Source organism: Drosophila subpulchrella, unplaced genomic scaffold, assembly GCF_014743375.2.
Source record: "Drosophila subpulchrella strain 33 F10 #4 breed RU33 unplaced genomic scaffold, RU_Dsub_v1.1 Primary Assembly Seq354, whole genome shotgun sequence".
NCBI classification, from domain to species: Eukaryota; Metazoa; Arthropoda; class Insecta; order Diptera; family Drosophilidae; genus Drosophila; species Drosophila subpulchrella.
In genome coordinates this window covers 6,645,983-6,666,611 of record NW_023665577.1, presented here as the reverse complement: position 1 = coordinate 6,666,611, position 20,629 = coordinate 6,645,983, and the positions used below count along the sequence as shown (strand labels likewise).

Genomic DNA, 20,629 nt, shown 5'->3' with positions numbered 1-20,629 from the left:
CTTCTGATTGTCTACAAGAGTGTCTAGGGAGCTTTCACCACAAAAACAATATGGTCAATAAATAGTAGAATCAATAAATGATAGGGGTTACAAAGAAATTAAAGATAAGATTGCAAAGTCGTTATTACTAGTGGTGCACTTTTGGTCAGTGCAATTCCATTTGGCCACTTTGGCATACCCCTGTAACTACCTTCTGGGACTCCAAAAATGAGTGGGAGTCATAATCATAAATTGAAAATGGAAGCGCGATGGAGCTGCAAAAACATGTACGGTTAAGATGCATCGAAATCGCCTTTATCTTAATTTAAAAAAAAAAAATAAGAAAGACAGGGAAGAACTAGGACAAAAAACGAATAGTAGAAGAGAAGAGAGCAAAGGTCGCAAACCATTTTAATAAGAATAACGGACAATTTGCCTCTGCTAAATAGGACCCAGTTCTATTTATTTCTCTTCTTAGATCTACCAAAAAAGGCCATTAAAAAGGAAATTTAAAACTATTAAAATATACTTGTTTATGTTTAAAATGGTCCCACGCCGTAGATGGAAGTTTCTGTTAGAGTTTGACACCTTCTTCACAAAATTGCATTATAAAATTCTTCCAAGGCTCAATTAAGGTTGTGAGATATTTTAAAGTACTAAGTTGTGGGCAGCCAAAATTATTTGTTATCCAAAAAAATGGTAGTCAACAAAATTAAAAATTTGTAACCTATTCCCACAGTTTTTCGTTGGACTAAGGATCTTAAATAAAACAAAATCGTTGTGTCTCCCTAAGGATTTATTAATTTATTAAAAATGATAATGAAATACTTTCGTTGTATAAATACCAATGGAATAAATATTTTAAAAATACTGATATAACACGCTCATTTAACGGCTATATAAATTTCTAACCGAAATGCGGTCTCTCTTACACACCCAAAAGATGCCCACAGCAAATATGAAAAGAAATATGAAAAGATAAATGGGGATTATCCCATTTGATGGGAACTGCTCTTCGTTGTATTGCTGGTTGCACTGGGTCGCAAGAGGTTTGGCCACCTCAAAGCCAGGCATAATGCAATCGATAGCTTCCAGGCTGGAGATAGTTGGCTGGAATTAGGGTAAATATTTAAAGAAGATGAAGTCAAGACTTGACAATCTGTATCGAACCTTTGCAAAGAATCTCCTTGCGATGGTCGAATTGCAGGCACACCGAATCGGGTTGCCTGTAATCCTCGCTTTGGTTTTGAAGATGCTGACCAGGTTGGACATATCGGTCAGATTGTTGTAACTTAAATCGACGGATGGTATTCGGCACGCTTCATTGGGAAGTATCCAGATGTGATTATGGCTTAAATTCAGACTCTGCAAGCGGGGCATTGCAGCGAACTTCCAGCTTGGCAGATTGGAAATTCTGTTATTTGAGAGGTCCAGGTGCGTAATGTTCTCGAACCCCTTCGAATTAAGTTCTTCTGGCACTTCCGCAAGTTCAGTTCCGGCAAGAGACAAGGATTCAAGCCGAGGCAACCAAGGCAAGCACTTGACATCAAAGCCGGAATTGTTACTGCAATCTGCGGCCATCCATTCATCTCCAGAGGAAAACGAGCAGGGGCATGAAGGTAATGGTGGTATTTGAGGTATTACCGCAGGTGTCAAGACACTCAGGATAAAAAGGCACTGTACCTAAAAGTGGACGTATTCAAAAACAGATTTATTTATTAGTTTATTTAATTTTTTCTGGTTAAAAGTCAATTTTAAATTACCTAATACTAAACTATAGCTATAACTATTTTGGAATCAGGAGCTCAGTTGGATTTCAGGGGGGGATCGTGTTTCTTGTTGTGGCGAAGAGGTGATATACCAATAGAGTTTCATGAAAGGAATAAACTACGCTAACTAGTAAATTTTAAACGAGATTAAGCTTAAAAACTAATTATAAAAATCTTAAGATAATGTTCCATTTCATTTCTTTACCGTGTATGCTTACCGAAATCGAAATAAAACGGTCTATGTATTATTTTGACATTAATTATCCGATCGTTCTTATGGCAGCTACATATATGATGAATTTTATTTGAAATTCTTAAATATTAAAAGAATAATATATATACAAGAGAAGAATTTAATAAGTCAAAAACACCTAAGCTATACTTTTTTTTAATTTGTTAAAAAATATTTTTTTGATCATTCCTAAGGGAGCTATCGTATATAGTTGTCCAGTTCGGTTCGTTCCGACTTATATACAACCTACAACAGAAAAAAAAAATTTGGGAAAGTTTCAGCCCGATAGCTTTAAAACTGAGCGACTAGTTTGCGTAGAAACATACGGACAGACGGACATGGCGAGATCGACTCGTCTAATGATGCTGATCAAGAATATACCAAGCTAAATGACTAGTTGTTGTGAAATAAATTAGCTGACACTTCTGATTGTCTACAAGAATTCTGATTAGGGAGCTTTCACCACAAAAAACAATATGGTCAATAAATAGTAGAATCAATAAATGACTTTAGTTACGTAGGGCTTACAAAGAAAATAAAGATAAGATTGCAAAGTCGTTAGTACTAGGGTTTAAATGGTGCACTTTTGGTCAGTGCAATTCCATTTGGCCACTTTGGATCAAAGCAACCAGTATGAGTAATTATAATCAGTGTAATCAAAACATAATCCCATTGACACTTTTACAAAATCTTTAAAAATGTGGTCGCTAGACAGGTTCACGTGGGCGTGGCACACTGCTGATATTAATTTTTAGGTGTACAAGAATCTCTAGAATCTGCATTCCTAATCCCGATTTTCGTGCTTTTATAGTTTGCGGGATCTCAGCGTTCATACGGACAGACGAGCATGGCTAGTGAACCGAATCTAGAATGTATATATAGTACTTTATAGGGTCGGAAACGCTTTCTTCTACATGTTACATACTTTCCGACGAACCTAATATAATAAGAGGAGATAAAAGCTAACAGAAGGCATAACATATACTGTTAAGGTCTTGCTGGCGATTACTTATAACACATTGTTGGGGTTCGCTGACTGTTACTTATTAAAACCGAATTATCAGCAAATGTATATTCATTTTGTATTTACATACAATTCTACAAGATGTTGTTTTTCACATTTAAGAGATTGCGTTCCTGGAAGTTAGTCACTCATTATGTACTCAGCTCAAGAAGAAACAAATCAGAAAAAGCGGCAACCAGTGCCTTCGAATCGTTTGCAACTATTCAACTTAAAATCCGGATCAGTATTCCTCAAGTTTGCCCCAGAGGTTTGATCGATTGATTTAATAGTACATTCCACCAAAAGGACATTTTCATTAACCTGTTTTATTTTGCAGACATCTAAGGAATATCTGAGATTAAATGACTTGAAAAACAGATCGTTTAATGCAAAGGTTAGTGTAGCCATCAGAGTAAAAAACTTTAAAAAATCGGTTAATAAAAATTTTAGTTATCTTGTCCAGCGGTTTCCAAGACTCGTTTTCGAGAAGAACGCCATTGACAAGACTAGAGCCGGGCTTAGTAAACTGAAAATCCTAAATTGTTGTGTTAAAAAATCAAACAAAAAAACCTTTTTACGAGGTAAGGGGTCGTGACGATCGTATTTTCAACATACTAAAGTTCTGATAACAAATTTTGTGACAAAAAATGCTTTTCCATTCGACTAAATAAATACATTTTCTAAAATGTTTATACCCGTTACTCGTATAGTAATGGGTATACTAGATTCGTCGAAATGTATGTAACAGGCAGAAGGATGCGTATCCGACCACATTAAGTATATATATTCTTGATCAGGATTACTAGCCGAGTCGATCTAGCCATGTCCGTATGTCCGTCTGTCCGTATGAACGCTAAGATCTCGGAAACTAAAAGAGCTAGGCTATTGGGATTTGGCATGCAGATTCTTGGGCTAACAGCGCAGCGCAAGTTTGTTCCAGAAGGGTGCCACGCCCACTCTAATGCCCATATTCCGAGAAAAACTGCAGTGCCTACAGTTTTTATGCTAGAAAAAAATTGTATCTGAAATGTATTCTTCTCTTCAATACCTATCGAATGACAAACCGCCAAAACCTGTGGCGCCCATGCTAGCAAAAAAAATGTAACTTAAATGCATTAGTCTCGTCAATACCTATCGATTGACCCAAAAAATAGTTTACCACGCCCACATAACCATATATTGAGATCACGGGTAGGTTGCGCATTCCAATCTCGCTTTGCTGCTCGCATATCTCCATCTAGCTTTGGTCCCTTTAGCTGAGTAACTGATAGTAGAGGTACTCGACTACAGCGTTCGCTCTTGTTATACCCGTTACTCGTAGATTAAAAGGGTATACTAGATTCGTCGGAAGGTATGTAACAGGCAGAAGGAAGCGTTTCCGACCCCATAAAGTATATATATTCTTGATCAGGATTACTACCCGAGTCGATCTAGCCATGTCCGTCTGTCCGTCTGTCTGTCCGTCCGGATGAACGCTGAGATCTCGGAAACTATAAGAGCTAGGCTATTGAGATTTGGCGTGCAGATTCCTGAGCTTCTTACGCAGCGCACGTTTATTTCAGCAGAGTGCCACGCCTACTCTAACGCCCACAAGCCGCCCAAGCCTGTGGCGCCCACAATTTTCATGCTAGATAAAAAATGTTAACTGAAATGTATTGGAATAGTCAATACCTATCGATTGATCCAAAAAAAACTTTGCCACGCCCAGTTTAGCGCCCACAACCGCCCCCAAACTTCAAAAAATCGTAAATAGGAACGTGGATATCTCGGGAACTATTAAAGATAAAGAATTGGGATCTCAGATTTAGATTTCGTAGCCTTGTACGCAGCGCAAGTTTGTTACGCGAATCTACCACGCCCACTCTTACGCCCACAAACCGCCTAAGCCTGTGGCGCCCACAATTTTCATGGTAGATAAAAAATCTTAACTGATATGTATTGGTCTCGTCAATACCAATCGATTGATCCAAAAATTTGACACGCCCACTCTAACGCCCATAACGCTTAAATCTGTCTACCGCCGGTACGTGGCGCATTTCAATCACGCTTTGCTGCTTGCAAATCTCCATTTCCCTTTGGTCCCTTTAGCTGACTAACGGGTATCTGATAGTCGAGGTACTCGACTATAGCGTGTCAGTCATTTTACATTTTCTCAAGTTTCTGAGGAACACCTTATGCTAACTGAAAATTCGCATTTCTTTTTCGGAACCTTTTGGACTAATCTCAAGATTAGCATATGATGCCCCCAGATTCGGGCGGACTTGGGTTTTAAAGTGGGCGTTGCATTTTGTTGAAACTTAACCTCTACAGAGATTCCACGGAATCGGCATGTGTAATCCCAATATTGTAGCTTTTATAGTTTACGAGATCACAGCGTTCATATGGACAGACGGATAGTGATCAAGAATATATAATCCGGGTTTTTCAATAGGAAACGCTACAAAGTATACCGATAGGAACAGCAAGAGACTTTTTTCAGAAAGGTTTCCCTTTTCATCGATAAAAGAAAGATGTTGTAAAGCGCCACCTATACGCGATTCCAATATATCGTAATGTGAGCGGCAGACAGATTAAGGCGTTAAGGGCGTTTGTGTGCGTTAGAGTGGGCGTGGCAAACTTTTTTTGATAGATATTGACGAGACCAATACATTTCAGTTAAAATTTGTATTCTAGCATTTGAGTTGTGGGCGCCACAGCTTTGGGCGGTTGTGGGCAGACGGACATGGCTAGATCGGCTTATGTGGTCGGAAACGCTTCCTTTTACCTGTTACATACTTACATGCATACAACGGGCATACAACTATAAAATATATGTCTATATTATCTTTGGTATAACTATGTAAAATATTGAAATTAACCGCCAAAACTGTTCCTGCCTTGTTAAGCACTCGCTCTTGTCGCTTGCTGCGTCGCAGTAGTAATAAATTAATTTTAATGGAGTAAAGTCTATAAGCTACTCCTGAGAAGGAAGTTGCTGGCCTGAGACAGGTAATTCGCAGTTTGCTTATTTGAAGAAAACATCTGGCGTTTGGTAATTTTATTAAGGGATCACGGGAAAGCATTGACCCCAAATAAGACTACGAAATTATCAAAATTTAAAGTTCTGAAATCTAAAAAGAGTGCTATACTCCATAGTAGAAGAGAATATGATGGAAAACTGAATATTTCCGATTGTTTCTATAGTCGTCTGATTCAAAGACAAATAAGAACGGATTTTATTGTATGAGCATCGGGTATTATCCCAACAAAAATAAATATTGGAACGTTTGTTACCATAAATGTTCATAAATACCATAATTTCTAAAATACTCCTCCTTGTAGACAAAAATAACAGTTTGGATTGTGTTTTGCTACACATCAAAACAGCAGAACAAAAAGATATTTTAAAGAAAAAATCAGCTTCATTTGATTAAAAAAAATGTGGAACGCTTCACGATTTTGCGTGTCATCCTTGCGCAGGGGCCATGCTAATCTTCTCTGTATCGTTCCAATTTTAGTATATGTTCTGCCGAAGCAAGAACGATTTCAAATTGTAAAGGGCCTTATATATACAAACTAATCGCAGAAAGTGCAGTTGGGAATTATAAAAATCAGGCCACGTTTAGGGACCTCTGGCGGTGGTGTTTAAATGTTTCCCTGTTTAGCCAAGTAGATGGCGCCCAATTCTACATGTACAGATTGATGTGTAATTGAGTAAGATTTCGATTTGTTCACGATTTTACATGCATTATACAGACAAATGGGTTCTAGCGACCTCTTGCGGAAGTCGACTGAAACACTTGCACGTTTTCTAACAGTGGCAGAGCAGAAAAATTCCTCTGCCGCTGTTAGAAAACGTTACATCTTAACATTTCTGTTAGAAAATCGGCGGAAGAGGAAGAACAAATGGCGCCTTGATTAAAAAATATTGCATTTTTTAGCTTTGTGAAATTGTAGGAACAGAGAAGAGCGAGAATGGTAAATATAAAAAGAAGGAGAAGAAAACAAACAATTTTTATAGCGACTTAAAGTTAGAAGGTTGCTTTAAATAAAAGTACGCCACGTCCACAAACGTCTATAACGCAAAAATCTGTCTGACGCATGACCAAGTATTGTAATCGCCGCTGGGATGCGCCTGGCAATCTCGGGAAAGGTCGTATTGTAGATAATATACATATGTCCATCTCGCTTGCGTTGTTTTTTTAGTAACCTGCTTTGAATTTCTTTTCCAAGTTATATGGCGACTTACATAAACTTAGAAAACTAATTATATTAATGCACGACTGGAAAAACCGCAATATTGAGAAGGTCAATTAATTTAACATTCAATACGTTGAGACAGAATATGGTAAAATTTGGTATTTAATGTTAGACAAAATTTAATGGTGATGAAAAATGTGCATCCAATTTAAATAAAACCGTTCCACTTTGGGAATACATTTTTGATCTCTATATTAATATATACTTTCTTGACTGACCCAACGGAGCCAAAAACTCCATGGAAAGCTTAAAAGTCTCACACAAGCCGCAGTCATTTAAGTGTCACGATAATAAATATGTTTGCCATTAAATATAATACTTAACTTAAATTTATGTTATGTTATGTAAGTGGCAGAGCAGCGGCACTATACTCAAAAGTGCGTTCATATCGGTTATTGAAACTCAATACCGCTCCCTTATTTGTAAAATCAATACATAATTATTGTTGGGAGTTCTACAAAACGCGGAAAATAAATATATGATATGATTTTATTTGCGGTTGAGCCAGGAATGAGTTGTTGCGCGTCCTAAAATCTTTTTTCCGTTAAGCAAAACACCCTTTTTAATAAGGGCATGCATTTTGTTGTGCTACTGCCGACGGTAGGACAATAATATAGTAATTATTCGAATATTGTGAGTAAAGTACGAAAAAGTATCGACTGTTCACTTAGTTCTAGCACTGTCCCCATGTTCCATCCCACACTTTACTTCAAAATTAGTAATGGCTGGAGGCCAATGTTAGGATAGTTAATATATATGTATGTACTCTCACTGTTTATTAATAATAAATTATCACATATTAACGCATTACCGTATAATTTTTAAAATAATTATTCAATGATACGGATACAAGTATCATATCGTGTACATATTTTTGTCAGTATATTGTCAAACTAGAAAAATACAAGTTATTATTTTTCAAATCTATTTAATCTATTCCATCTAACGCGCTTTGTGATTCTGTTTCAGATTGTGTTCTCTTAATTTTGGTGGGTTTTTCTTAAAGTCCGCGAAAACTTGGTGTAGTAATCCGTAGTCCTTGTAGTAGTCCCTGTTTCGAGGTCTCAAACTCCACAATATACACACATTCCTTCAATGTACATCCACCAATCTGTATGTACTGCGTTTTGGTTGGCTATTTACTTAGTGGTTAATTTGCATGCTTTAACTTGTAACTTTAAGTTGCATAGCATATGTTTTCTTTTGTAATTCCAATAATATTTATTTATGCTTAACTGACTTATGAATTTCTTATAGAAATTTCTCTAAATTATTACACAATTTTCACATTAACATTTATTGTAGTTGGTTTAAACGCGATTCACTTTGAGTAAATCCCATTAATCGCTTCGATTTAATTTATTGCGTTAAATAAGCTGTGTAAAAAGAAACAAAAATGTTTTATTTTGGGCTAGGCCCATTCTGGTTTTTACGCGTTCTCAGTTCGCGCACTATTTTTATTTGTTTTTTCATGGATGGAAAACTTGAAATTAAGAGTTGTTTCTAATAACACAGGATCAGGTGCAGTTGTCGAATTTTGTAGAGTATTTGGTTTGGTGCATCCTTTTTTCGTTGGGCAGATTTGTTCATTGATGCGGGTAAAAAGCGTTACGCGCGTCAGGGCGAGTCGAATCGAGCTTCGTACTTTGTGTGACCGCCGCCTCAGCCTCCACGGCGGCCCCGTCCTCTTCTTCCGTGTCCTTTATTCATCTAAAAATACAAATTAAAAGAACGGTAACACATTTTAAGGCTTGGTTATGGGGCTACTGCAAAAGTATCAGTAACCGCATAACTAAAAATTATCTAACCTTACCCTTTTTCTTGCGAGCAATCAAAAACAATGTCCAAAAATGTCCCTTCGATTATGCGAATAATCACGAATTAAAAACGAAAAGCACGGGGTCCCAGGGGTGCGTTTTTCGGGTGTCGATATACATACTCGATTTATGAAATCGGAACTGGTTCAATATCGCACGTAAATAGGATCCACTTGCTAATTTCCTTATTTATTTAACAATTGTGTTAGTAAGGTAGCTTGTCAACGACTTGATAATTTATCCGGCCTTATTGAGCATTATGATGTGTCCTTTGAGCTAACTATACCCCTGAAACTACCTTCTGGAACTCCAAAAAAAGTGGGAGTCATAATCATAAATTGAAAATGGAAGCGCAAAGGAGCTGCAAAAACATGTATGGTTAAGATGCATCGAAATCGCCTTTATCCAAAATTTAAAAAAAACGAGAAAGGATGTTATCTTCGGCAAGCCGAAGCTTATATACCCTTGCAGCTATAATTATTAAATTTAAAAACACAAAAAATGATATTCCCAATAGTATAAGATAATATGTCAAAAAACACCGAAGCTATAATTTGTTTCATATTATTTTCCGATCGTTCCTATGGGAGCTATATGATATAGTCGTCCGATTTTGACAAAATTAAATTCGAAATTTAGAACTAATTAAAAAATGTTATTTCCAAGCGTAGGAGGTTATATGTTAAAAAACACCGAAGCTATAATTTGTTTCATATTATTTTCCTATCAATTTTCCGATCGTTCCTATGGCAACTATATGATATAGTCGTCCGATTTCGATCAAATTTAATTCAAAATTCAAAACTAATTAAAAAATGTTATTTCCAGCTTAGGAGGTTATATGCCAAAAAACACCAAAGATATAATTTTTTAAAATTTTTTTTCCGATTATTCCTATGGGAGCTATAAGATATAGTTGTCCGATCCGGCTGGTTTTCATCTTATATACTACCTGCAAAAGATATAAGACTTTTGGGAAAGTTTCAGCCCGATAGCTTTAAAACTGAGAGACTAGTTTGCGTAAATAAAACAAAATCGTTGTGTCTTCCTAAGGATTTATTAATTTATTAAAAATGATAATGAAATACTTTCGTTGTATAAATACCAATGGAATACATTTTTTAAAAATACTTATATTACACGCTCATTTAACGGCTATAGAAATTTCTAACCGAAATGCGGTCTCTCTCACACACCCAAAATATGCCCACAGCAAATATGAAAAGAAATATGAAAAGATAAATGGGGATTATCCCATTTGATGGGAACTGCTCTTCGTTGTATTGCTGGTTGCACTGGGTCGCAAGAGGTTTGGCCACCTCAAAGCCAGGCATAATGCAATCGATAGCTTCCAGGTTGGAGATAGTTGGCTGGAATTAGGGTAAATATTTAAAGAAGATGAAGTCAAGACTTGACAATCTGTATCGAACCTTTGCAAAGAATCTCTTTGCGATGGTCGAATTGCAGGCACACCGAATCGGATTGCCTGTAATCCTCGCTTTGGTTTTGAAGATGCTGACCAGGTTGGACATATCGGTCAGATTGTTGTAACTTAAATCGACGGATGGTATTCGGCACGCATCATTGGGAAGTATCCAGATGTGATTATGGCTTAAATTCAGACTCTGCAAGCGGGGCATTGCAGCGAACTTCCAGCTTGGCAGATTGGAAATTCTGTTATTTGAGAGGTCCAGGTGCGTAATGTTCTCGAACCCCTTCGAATTAAGTTCTTCTGGCACTTCCGCAAGTTCAGTTCCGGCAAGAGACAAGGATTCAAGCCGAGGCAACCAAGGCAAGCACTTGACATCAAAGCCGGAATTGTTACTGCAATCTGCGGTCATCCATTCATCTCCAGAGGAAAACGAGCAGGGGCATGAAGGTAATGGTGGTATTTGAGGTATTACCGCAGGTGTCAAGACACTCAGGATAAAAAGGCACTGTACCTAAAAGTGGACGTATTCAAAAACAGATTTATTTATTAGTTTATTTAATTTTTTCTGGTTAAAAGTCAATTTTAAATTACCTAATACTAAACTATAGCTATAACTATTTTGGAATCAGGAGCTCAGTTGGATTTCCGGGGGGGATCGTGTTTCTTGTTGTGGCGAAGAGGTGATATACCAATAGAGTTTCATGAAAGGGATAAACTACGCTAACTAGTAAATTTTAAACGAGATTAAGCTTAAAAACTAATTATAAAAATCTTAAGATAATGTTCCATTTCATTTCTTTACCGTGTATGCTTACCGAAATCGAAATAAAACGGTCTATGTATTATTTTGACATTAATTATCCGATCGTTCTTATGGCAGCTACATATATGATGAATTTTATTTGAAATTCTTAAATATTAAAAGAATAATATATATACAAGAGAAGAATTTAATAAGTCAAAAACACCTAAGCTATACTTTTTTTTAATTTGTTAAAAAATATTTTTTTGATCATTCCTAAGGGAGCTATCGTATATAGTTGTCCAGTTCGGTTCGTTCCGACTTATATACAACCTACAACAGAAAAAAAAAATTTGGGAAAGTTTCAGCCCGATAGCTTTAAAACTGAGCGACTAGTTTGCGTAGAAACATACGGACAGACGGACATGGCGAGATCGACTCGTCTAATGATGCTGATCAAGAATATACCAAGCTAAATGACTAGTTGTTGTGAAATAAATTAGCTGACACTTCTGATTGTCTACAAGAATTCTGATTAGGGAGCTTTCACCACAAAAAACAATATGGTCAATAAATAGTAGAATCAATAAATGACTTTAGTTACGTAGGGCTTACAAAGAAAATAAAGATAAGATTGCAAAGTCGTTAGTACTAGGGTTTAAATGGTGCACTTTTGGTCAGTGCAATTCCATTTGGCCACTTTGGATCAAAGCAACCAGTATGAGTAATTATAATCAGTGTAATCAAAACATAATCCCATTGACACTTTTACAAAATCTTTAAAAATGTGGTCGCTAGACAGGTTCACGTGGGCGTGGCACACTGCTGATATTAATTTTTAGGTGTACAAGAATCTCTAGAATCTGCATTCCTAATCCCGATTTTCGTGCTTTTATAGTTTGCGGGATCTCAGCGTTCATACGGACAGACGAGCATGGCTAGTGAACCGAATCTAGAATGTATATATAGTACTTTATAGGGTCGGAAACGCTTTCTTCTACATGTTACATACTTTCCGACGAACCTAATATAATAAGAGGAGATAAAAGCTAACAGAAGGCATAACATATACTGTTAAGGTCTTGCTGGCGATTACTTATAACACATTGTTGGGGTTCGCTGACTGTTACTTATTAAAACCGAATTATCAGCAAATGTATATTCATTTTGTATTTACATACAATTCTACAAGATGTTGTTTTTCACATTTTAGAGATTGCGTTCCAGGAAGTCAGTCACTCATTATGTACTCAGCTCAAGAACAGACAAATCAGAAAAAGCGGCAACCAGTGCCTTCGAATCGTTTGCAACTATTCAACTTAAAATCGGGATCAGGATTCCTCAAGTTTGCCCCAGAGGTTTGATTGATTGATTTAATAGTACATTCCACCAAAAGTACATTTTCATTAACATGTTTTATTTTGCAGACATCTAAGGAATATCTGAGATTAAATAACTTGAAAAACAGATCGTTTAATGCAAAGGTTAGTGTAGCCATCAGAGTAAAAAACTTTAAAAAAACGGTTAATAAAAATTTTAGTTATCTTGTCCAGCGGTTTCCAAGACCCGTTTTCGAGAAGAACGCCATTGACAAGACTAGAGTCGGGCTTAGTAAACTGAAAATCCTAAATTGTTGTGTTAAAAAATCAAACAAAAAAACCTCTTTACGAGGTCGTGACGATCGTACTTTCAACATACTAAAGTTCTGATAACAAAAAATGACAAAAAAGTGACAAAAAATGCTTTTCCATTCGACTAAATAAATACATTTTCTAAAATGTTTATACCCGTTACTCGAAGAGTAATGGGTATACTAGATTCGTCGAAATGTATGTAACAGCAGAAGGATGCGTTTCCGACCCCATTAAGTATATATATTCTTGATCAGGATCACTAGCCGAGTCGATCTAGCCATGTCCGTATGTCCGTATGAACGCTAAGATCTCGGAAACTAAAAGAGCTAGGCAATCGGGATTTGGCATGCAGATTCTTGGGCTAACTGCGCAGCGCAAGTTTGTTCCAGTAGGGTGCCACGCCCACATTCCGAGAAAAACTGCAGTGCCTACAGTTTTTATGCTAGAAAAAAATTTTATCTGAAATGTATTCTTCTCTTCAATACCTATCGAATGACAAACCGCCAAAACCTGTGGCGCCCATGCTAGCAAAAAAAATGTAACTTAAATGCATTAGTCTCGTCAATACCTATCGATTGACCCAAAAAATAGTTTACCACGCCCACATAACCATATATTGAGATCACGGGTAGGTTGCGCATTCCAATCTCGCTTTGCTGCTCGCATATCTCCATCTAGCTTTGGTCCCTTTAGCTGAGTAACTGATAGTAGAGGTACTCGACTACAGCGTTCGCTCTTGTTATACCCGTTACTCGTAGATTAAAAGGGTATACTAGATTCGTCGGAAGGTATGTAACAGGCAGAAGGAAGCGTTTCCGACCCCATAAAGTATATATATTCTTGATCAGGATTACTACCCGAGTCGATCTAGCCATGTCCGTCTGTCCGTCTGTCTGTCCGTCCGGATGAACGCTGAGATCTCGGAAACTATAAGAGCTAGGCTATTGAGATTTGGCGTGCAGATTCCTGAGCTTCTTACGCAGCGCACGTTTATTTCATCAGAGTGCCACGCCCACTCTAACGCCCACAAGCCGCCCAAGCCTGTGGCGCCCACAATTTTCATGCTAGATAAAAAATTTTAACTGAAATGTATTGGAATAATCAATACCTATCGATTGATCCAAAAAAAACTTTGCCACGCCCACTCTAACGCCCACATCGCTTAAATCTGTCTACCGCTGGTAGGTGGCGCATTTCAATCTCGCTTTGCTGCTTGCATAACTCCATTTTCCTTTGGTCCCTTTAGCTGAGTAACGGGTATCTGATAGTCGAGGTACTCGACTATAGCGTTCTTCCTTGTTATACCCTTGCAGAGGGTATATTGATTTCAGTCAGAAGTATGCAACGCAGTGAAGGAGACCTTTCCGACCCCATTAAGTATATATATTATTGATCAGGATTACTACCCGAGTCGATCTAGCCATGTCCGTCTGTCCGTCGGTCTGTCCGTCCGGATGAACGCTGAGATCTCGGAAACTATAAGAGCTAGGCTATTGGGACTTGGCATGCAGATTCTTGGGCTTCCTGCGCAGCGCAAGTTTGTTTCAGCAGGGTGTCACGTCCACTCTTATGCCCACAACCCGCGAAAAACTGCAGTGCCTACAGTTTTTATGCTAGAAAAAAATTTAACTGAAATGAATTCTTCTCTTCAATACCTATCGAGTCAACAAAAAATTTTCCCACGCCCACTCTAACACCCACAAACCGCCCACGAACTTCAAAAAATCGTAAGTTTGAACGCTGATATCTAGGAAACTATTAAAAATAGAGAATTGGGATTTCAGATTTAGATTCCGTAGCCTTGTACGCAGCGCAAGTTTGTTACGCGAATATGCCACGCCCACAAACCACGACCACTACGCTTAAATCTTCCTACCGCCCACATGACCATTTATTGAGATCTCCCTTTGGTCCCTTTAGCTGAGTAGCGGGTATTTGATAGTAGAGGTACTCGACTATAGCGTTCTCTCTTGTTTCATACTGTTTTCATCAAAATATTTAAACTGAGAATCTCAAGGGCTAAATAGTTTAAAATTTAAAAGAAATCGTTTGATCCAATTTTTGAGAAAATAGGCAAAAAGTGGTAAGAAACAACTTTAGCTAAATGAATTCACCCTTATTAATGGAAAATTTTTCTAACACAAAAGTTACCCCGCAAAAAAAGCAAGTATTATATGAACCGTATTGCATTACCAGATTACCAAATTATCTCTTTTTCAGATACTCCAGCTATGGCTCGATATGTAGGAGATTAACCAAAGTCATGGTTATTTGGCTGATGTTAGATCAAGAAAATTGGATAATACCTCATACCTTCCGTTTTCTCTAAATGTTTTGAAGACCCCGAAGGTTTCCTTGAATAACTTCAAAACGCTTATCAAAACTTAGTTTTATAGTATTTATTATACCCTTGCAGAGGGTATATTGATTTCAGTCAGAAGTTTGCAACGCAGTGAAGGAGACGTTTCCGACCTCATAAAGTATATATATTCTTGATCAGCATGACTAGACGAGTCGATCTAGCCATGTCCGTCTGTCCGTCCGTTTCTACGCAAGCTAGTATCTCAGTTTTAAAGCTATCGGGCTGAAACTTTCCCAAAAGTCTTATATCTCTTGCAGGTAGTATATAAGTCGGAACCAGCCGGATCGGACAACTATATCTTATAGCTCCCATAGGAATAATCGGAAAAAAAAAATGAAAAAAATATTTTATCTTTGGTGTTTTTTTGGCATATAACCTCCTAAGCTTGAAAATAACATTTTTTAATTAGTTTTGAATTTCGAATTAAATTTCATCGAAATCGGACGACTATATCATATAGCTGCGAAAGGAACGATCGGAAAATTGGTGGAAAAATAATATGAAACAAATTATAGCTTCGGTGTTTTTCAACATATAACCTTCTACGCTTGGAAATAACATTTTTTAATTAGTTCTGAATTTCGACTTAGTTTTATCAAAATCGGACGACTATATCATATAGCTGCCATAGGAACGATCGGAAAATTGATGGGAAAATAATATGAAACAAATTATAGCTTCGGTGTTTTTCAACATATAACCTCCTACGCTTGGAAATAACATTTTTTAGTTAGTTCTGAATTTCGAACTTAATTTTATCAAAATCGGACGACTATATCATATAGCTGCCATAGGAACGATCGGAAAATTGGTGGGAAAATAATATGAAACAAATTATAGCTTCGGTGTATTTCATCATATAACCTCCTACGCTTGGAAATAACATTTTTTAATTAGTTCTGAATTTCTAATTTAAAGCGTTGGGGAATTTAAAAGTTTTAAATGGAAGAGAAACCAAAAAAACGGTTAAAGGAGGTCAGTGCAGATGAAAAAGGACGCCTAATCCAAGCTGTGCCCATTATTGTGGGACTTCACCGACAGGAAGCAACACCACAACAGGGACAAATCCGCAGAATAGTTGACGTGCTGGAGGAGATCCTCTAGAGAATCCCAGTGGGAAAAAACATGCCGAGTGGGACTTCGCTCTCTACATGGACATCCTGCCGAGCGTGTCCTTGCAAAGAAAGTAAGATCTGGCCAAAATAATTTGGTTGCGTTGTACTAATAGAAGGATCTTTTTAGCAGAACCACCAGTAATATGATCTCCGAAGTCCTCTCCATTAGTACTCCGTACACCATAACCATCAGCTACTTGGCAGCTTAAGCGGAGCTGGAGGACGCGGTGGCTTTTATAAGGAGGAGGAAAATAGGGCGCCCGCTAAGGAACAGTTGGAGAAGCCATGGCCAGGATGCTGGGCGACTTCCTGCAGCATCAGCGGATCAACCCCGTTCCCAATCCGGCTCCCACTTCCTCAAGGTCCAATATGCCCCTTGGGACTCGGAGCTGGACTGCGGTGGCGCGGGAAAGATGGCGAAGCATTCGTGGGACGTTAAGGAAGCTTTAAACAACAAATTTACATAAATAAAACAAGGAAGAACGCTATAGTCGAGTACCTCGACTATCAGATACCCGTTACTCAGCTAAAGGGACCAAAGGAAAATGGAGATATGCAAGCAGCAATTGCGCCACCTACCGGCGGTAGACAGATTTAAGCGTTGTGGGCGTTAGAGTGGGCGTGGCAAAGTTTTTTTTAAATCAATCGATAGGTATTGACGAGACCAATACATTTATGTTAAAATTTTTTATCTAGCACGAAAATTGTGGGCGCCACAGGCTTGGGCGGTTTGTGGGCGTTAGAGTGGGCGTGGCAAACTTTTTTTTAAATCAATCGATAGGTATTGACGAGACCAATACATTTCAGTTTAAATTTTTTATCTACCATGAAAATTGTGGGCGCCACAGACTTGGGCGGTTTGTGGGCGTTGGAGTGGGCGTGGCATATTCGCGTAATAAACTTGCGCTGCGCTCAAGCCTACGGAATCTAAATCTGAAATCTCGTTTCTCTATCTTTGATATTTTCCGAGATATCCGCGTTCATATTTACGATTTGTTGAAGTTTGTGGGCGGTTTGTGGGCGTTAAAGTGGGCGTGGCAAATTTTTTTTTAGGTCAGTCGGTAGGTATTGATGAGAACAATACATTTCAGTTAAAATTTTTGTTCTAGCATCAAAACTGTAGGAGCCACAGTTTTGGGCGGCTTGTGGGCGTTAGAGTGGGCGTGGCACTCTTTTGAAATAAACTTGCGCTGCGCAGGAATCTCAGGAATCTGCATGCCTAATCCCAGTATTGTAGCTCTTATAGTTTCCAAGATCTCAGCGTTCATACGGACAGACGGACAGACGGACATGGCTAGATCGACTCGGCTAGTGATCCTGATCAAGAATATATATACTTTATGGGGTCGGAAACGCTTCCTTCTGCCTGTTACATACTTTCCGACGAATCTAGTATACCCTTTTACTCTACGAGTAACGGGTATAAACATTCGTTGAACATTCCATTTATTATACCCGTTACTCGTAGAGTAAAAGGGTATACTAGATTCGTCGGAAAGTATGTAACAGGCAGAAGGAAGCGTTTCCGACCCCATAAAGTATATATATTCTTGATCATTCTTGCCACGCCCACTTAAACGCCCACAAACCGCCTACAAACTTCAAAAAATCGTAAATATGAACGCGGATATCTCGGAAACTATCAAAGATAGAGTATTGGGATTTCAGATTTAGATTCCGTAGCCTTGTACGCAGCGCAAGTTTGTTATGCGAATATGCCACGCCCACTCTAACGCCCACAAACCGCCCAAGCCTGTGGCGCCCACAATTTTTATGCTAGATTAAAAATTTTAACTGAAATGTATTGGTCTCGTCAATACCTATCGATTGATCCAAAAAAAAAATTTGCCACGCCTACCCTAACGCCCACAATGCTTAAATCTGTCTTCCGCCGGTAGGTGGCGCATTTAAATCTCGCTTTGCTGCTTGCATATCTCCATTTCCCTTTGGTCCCTTTAGCTGAGTAACGGGTATCTGATAGTCGAGGTACTCGACTATAGCGTTCTTCCTTGTTTTTATTTTACTTTCTTTGTGTACCAGCAAACTCCTTTTTTTTTAATTTCTCCAATTGATTTGATTTCCGTTTGGCAACAAACCCAGCTGCTTGACAGTAAGGCCATGCTACATGCATTGCGGGTGAACTTTGAAAACTTCGGTCACACGACAAAGAATAAGATTTTTCGATTAGTGAAACTTTTAGCCGATCTGAGTACTAGGCTTTAGCCTTGGCAACAAAGTTTTGCTGTTCAAAACAATTGTGGAGTCCTTAATAACGTATTGCATAACGTCATAAAAGTCCAAAGGGTCCTAAACCGTGCGCTGCGTATGATTGCAGAGGCGCCGTGGTACATCAGGAATGCCGCCCTAACAAATGACCTTCCTGTCCCCTCAGTTAGGGAGCAGATAAACCGGCACTCCAGTCGGTACAATGAACGCCTCACTGCTCACAAAAGCCACCTAGCAGTTTCCTGGGCCCGCCCAAGGACTAGAAGAAGAATAAAGCGAAGGCACCCGGCGATCTCTGGACAAGTTTACGTCATTTCTCTATTGTAAGGTGTTGTTGAGAGATTACGATTACAATGTTTACATATTATATTTTATATCATAAAGAATTCTCCTACCGTTTTGTTCGACATTTTTTTATAGTCCGACACAATCAAATTGAATATATTCTGATATTATTTGAGCACCGTGTTTTATATTAAATATTCAAGAACTATATATAATTTTAATCTGAACCAAACAAATAGCACTACAACTTGCAAATTATTCTTAGAGGTGGGACAAATGTTATTGATAAGCCAAGTGATCCACTATTCTTATTAGAGGTGAGTGCAGAGTTATCGATAAGCCGAATGATAAAATATTTTCTCTTTTTTAACATTACACATGTGGTAGTAAGTTCATACTTTTTATTAATCTTTTAAAATGGTCGATTGTCTTTCGGCATTAATAAAAATTCAATATATATCGAATAATACTTATACAATGTACATATGGGCATTTCCACGGGTCGCGAACGTACGCTCGTACGCACTTAGTGTAAATAATAATAAGGAAGAACGCTATAGTCGAGTACCCCGACTATCAGATACTCATTACTCAGCTAAAGGGACCAAATGGAAATGGAGATATGCAAGCAGCAAAGCGAGATTGAAATGCGCCACCTACCGGCGGTAGACAGCTTTAAGCGTTATGGACGTTAGAGTGGGCGTGGAAATTTTTTTTTGGTCAATCGATAGGTATTGATGAGAACCATTGTTCTGTTTCAGTTAAAAGTTTTATTCTAGCATGGAATCTGAGGAATCTGCATGCCTAATCCCAGTATTGTAGCTCTTATAGTTTCCGAGATCTCAATACAGTATATCGAATAATATTTGTACAATATATGGGCACTTCCACGGGTCGCGAACGTACGCTCGTACACACTTTGTGCAATAAAACAAGAAAAGTTAACTTCCTTTCTTGTTGTTCATAAATTATATCATCAATAAACAAGAAAGGAAGTTAACTTCGGCAAGCCGGAGCTTGTATTCCCTTGCAGCTATAATTATTAAATTTAAAAACAGAAAAAATGACACTTCCAATAGTATAAGATAATATGTCAAAAAACACCGAAGCTATAATTTGTTTCATATTATTTTCCTGCCAATTTTCCGATCGTTCCTATGGCAGCTATATGATATAGTCGTCCGATTTTGATAAAACTAAATTCGAAATTCAGAACTAATTAAAAAATGTTATTTCCAAGCGTAGGAGGTTATATGTTGAATAACACCGAAGCTATAATTTGTTTCATATTATTTTTCCACCAATTTTCCGATCGTTCCTATGGCAGCTATATGATATAGTCGTCCGATTTCGATAAAATTTAATTCGAAATTCAAAACTAATTAAAAAATGTTATTTCCAAGCTTAGGAGGTTATAAGCTAGAAAACACCAAAGATATAATTTAAAAAAAAATTTTTTTCCGATTATTCCTATGGGAGCTAAAAGATATAGTTGTCCGATCCGGCTGGTTCCGACTTATGTACTACCTGCAAAAGATATCACTGTGGACGGCAGTACACGTAGTGGCGAAGCGCGCAAGAGAGCGTGCGAAGACAACTACTATATATAGCCGCAGAATTGAAAATCTGCAATTATGGTCCGATCGCAACGAGTGATACACCAATCGAAAGGTATTGCAAAAACTAAGAAGATTGCATACCAAGACTTTCGAAATATAGATTTGTTTGGGAGAAAAAGCGGTGAAAGTGTAAAAGTAAAAATTTAGAAAATTGGAGCTGCTGGATACGGTGGGG

The 20,629-nt window shown here is 37.9% G+C and overlaps 3 protein-coding genes and 1 non-coding gene across 11 annotated transcripts; 1 reads left to right on the top strand and 3 right to left on the bottom strand.

The window, feature by feature from the left end:
• Positions 1–777: 777 nt before the first annotated feature.
• LOC119560403 (leucine-rich repeat-containing protein 3-like) lies at positions 778–2,864 on the bottom strand. Its single transcript, XM_037873836.1, has 3 exons — positions 1,967–2,864; positions 1,150–1,662; positions 778–1,089 (listed from the first exon to the last, which is right to left on the bottom strand). Exons 2-3 carry the CDS (start codon positions 1,558–1,560, stop codon positions 868–870), a joined length of 633 nt encoding a protein of 210 aa, XP_037729764.1. The 5' UTR covers positions 1,561–1,662; positions 1,967–2,864; the 3' UTR covers positions 778–867.
• A 248-nt stretch (positions 2,865–3,112) lies between these two features.
• On the top strand, positions 3,113–16,184 carry LOC119560651. Of its 8 annotated transcripts, none has more exons than XM_037874211.1 (5): positions 3,113–3,251; positions 3,321–3,377; positions 12,427–12,571; positions 12,641–12,697; positions 16,128–16,184. In XM_037874211.1, the coding sequence occupies exons 1-4, from the start codon at positions 3,138–3,140 to the stop codon at positions 12,646–12,648; spliced, it is 324 nt and encodes a 107-aa protein (XP_037730139.1). In that variant the 5' UTR covers positions 3,113–3,137; the 3' UTR covers positions 12,649–12,697; positions 16,128–16,184. The 8 variants fall into 8 exon arrangements, with proteins under 8 accessions (XP_037730139.1, XP_037730141.1, XP_037730140.1 ...); XM_037874213.1 differs by lacking the exon at positions 16,128–16,184 and adding an exon at positions 15,068–15,369; XM_037874212.1 differs by lacking the exon at positions 16,128–16,184 and adding an exon at positions 12,767–13,052.
• On the bottom strand, positions 6,398–6,504 carry LOC119561126. Its single transcript, XR_005221070.1, has one exon. It is a non-coding gene; the product is annotated as a U6 spliceosomal RNA (small nuclear RNA).
• LOC119560650 (tsukushin-like) lies at positions 10,184–19,076 on the bottom strand. Its single transcript, XM_037874207.1, has 3 exons — positions 18,946–19,076; positions 10,470–10,982; positions 10,184–10,409 (listed from the first exon to the last, which is right to left on the bottom strand). The coding sequence occupies exons 1-3, from the start codon at positions 18,958–18,960 to the stop codon at positions 10,188–10,190; spliced, it is 750 nt and encodes a 249-aa protein (XP_037730135.1). The 5' UTR covers positions 18,961–19,076; the 3' UTR covers positions 10,184–10,187.
• Between the last annotated feature and the right edge of the window lie 1,553 nt (positions 19,077–20,629).

What these genes read in the sequence shown, in the direction of transcription:
- LOC119560403 (XM_037873836.1), bottom strand. Translation starts at nt 1,560, where the DNA reads ATGGCCGCAGATTGCAGTAACAATTCCGGCTTTGATGTCAAGTGCTTG. An exon ending in CAAGGAGATTCTTTGCAAAG is followed by an intron (nt 1,090 to 1,149) that starts GTTCGATACAGA and finishes CCCTAATTCCAG; the next exon opens with CCAACTATCTCCAGCCTGGA.
- LOC119560651 (XM_037874208.1), top strand. Translation starts at nt 3,138, where the DNA reads ATGTACTCAGCTCAAGAAGAAACAAATCAGAAAAAGCGGCAACCAGTG. An exon ending in ACAGATCGTTTAATGCAAAG is followed by an intron (nt 3,378 to 3,446) that starts GTTAGTGTAGCC and finishes TATCTTGTCCAG; the next exon opens with CGGTTTCCAAGACTCGTTTT. An exon ending in CAAAAAAACCTTTTTACGAG is followed by an intron (nt 3,565 to 12,426) that starts GTAAGGGGTCGT and finishes TTCACATTTTAG; the next exon opens with AGATTGCGTTCCAGGAAGTC.
- LOC119560650 (XM_037874207.1), bottom strand. An exon ending in CAAAGAGATTCTTTGCAAAG is followed by an intron (nt 10,410 to 10,469) that starts GTTCGATACAGA and finishes CCCTAATTCCAG; the next exon opens with CCAACTATCTCCAACCTGGA.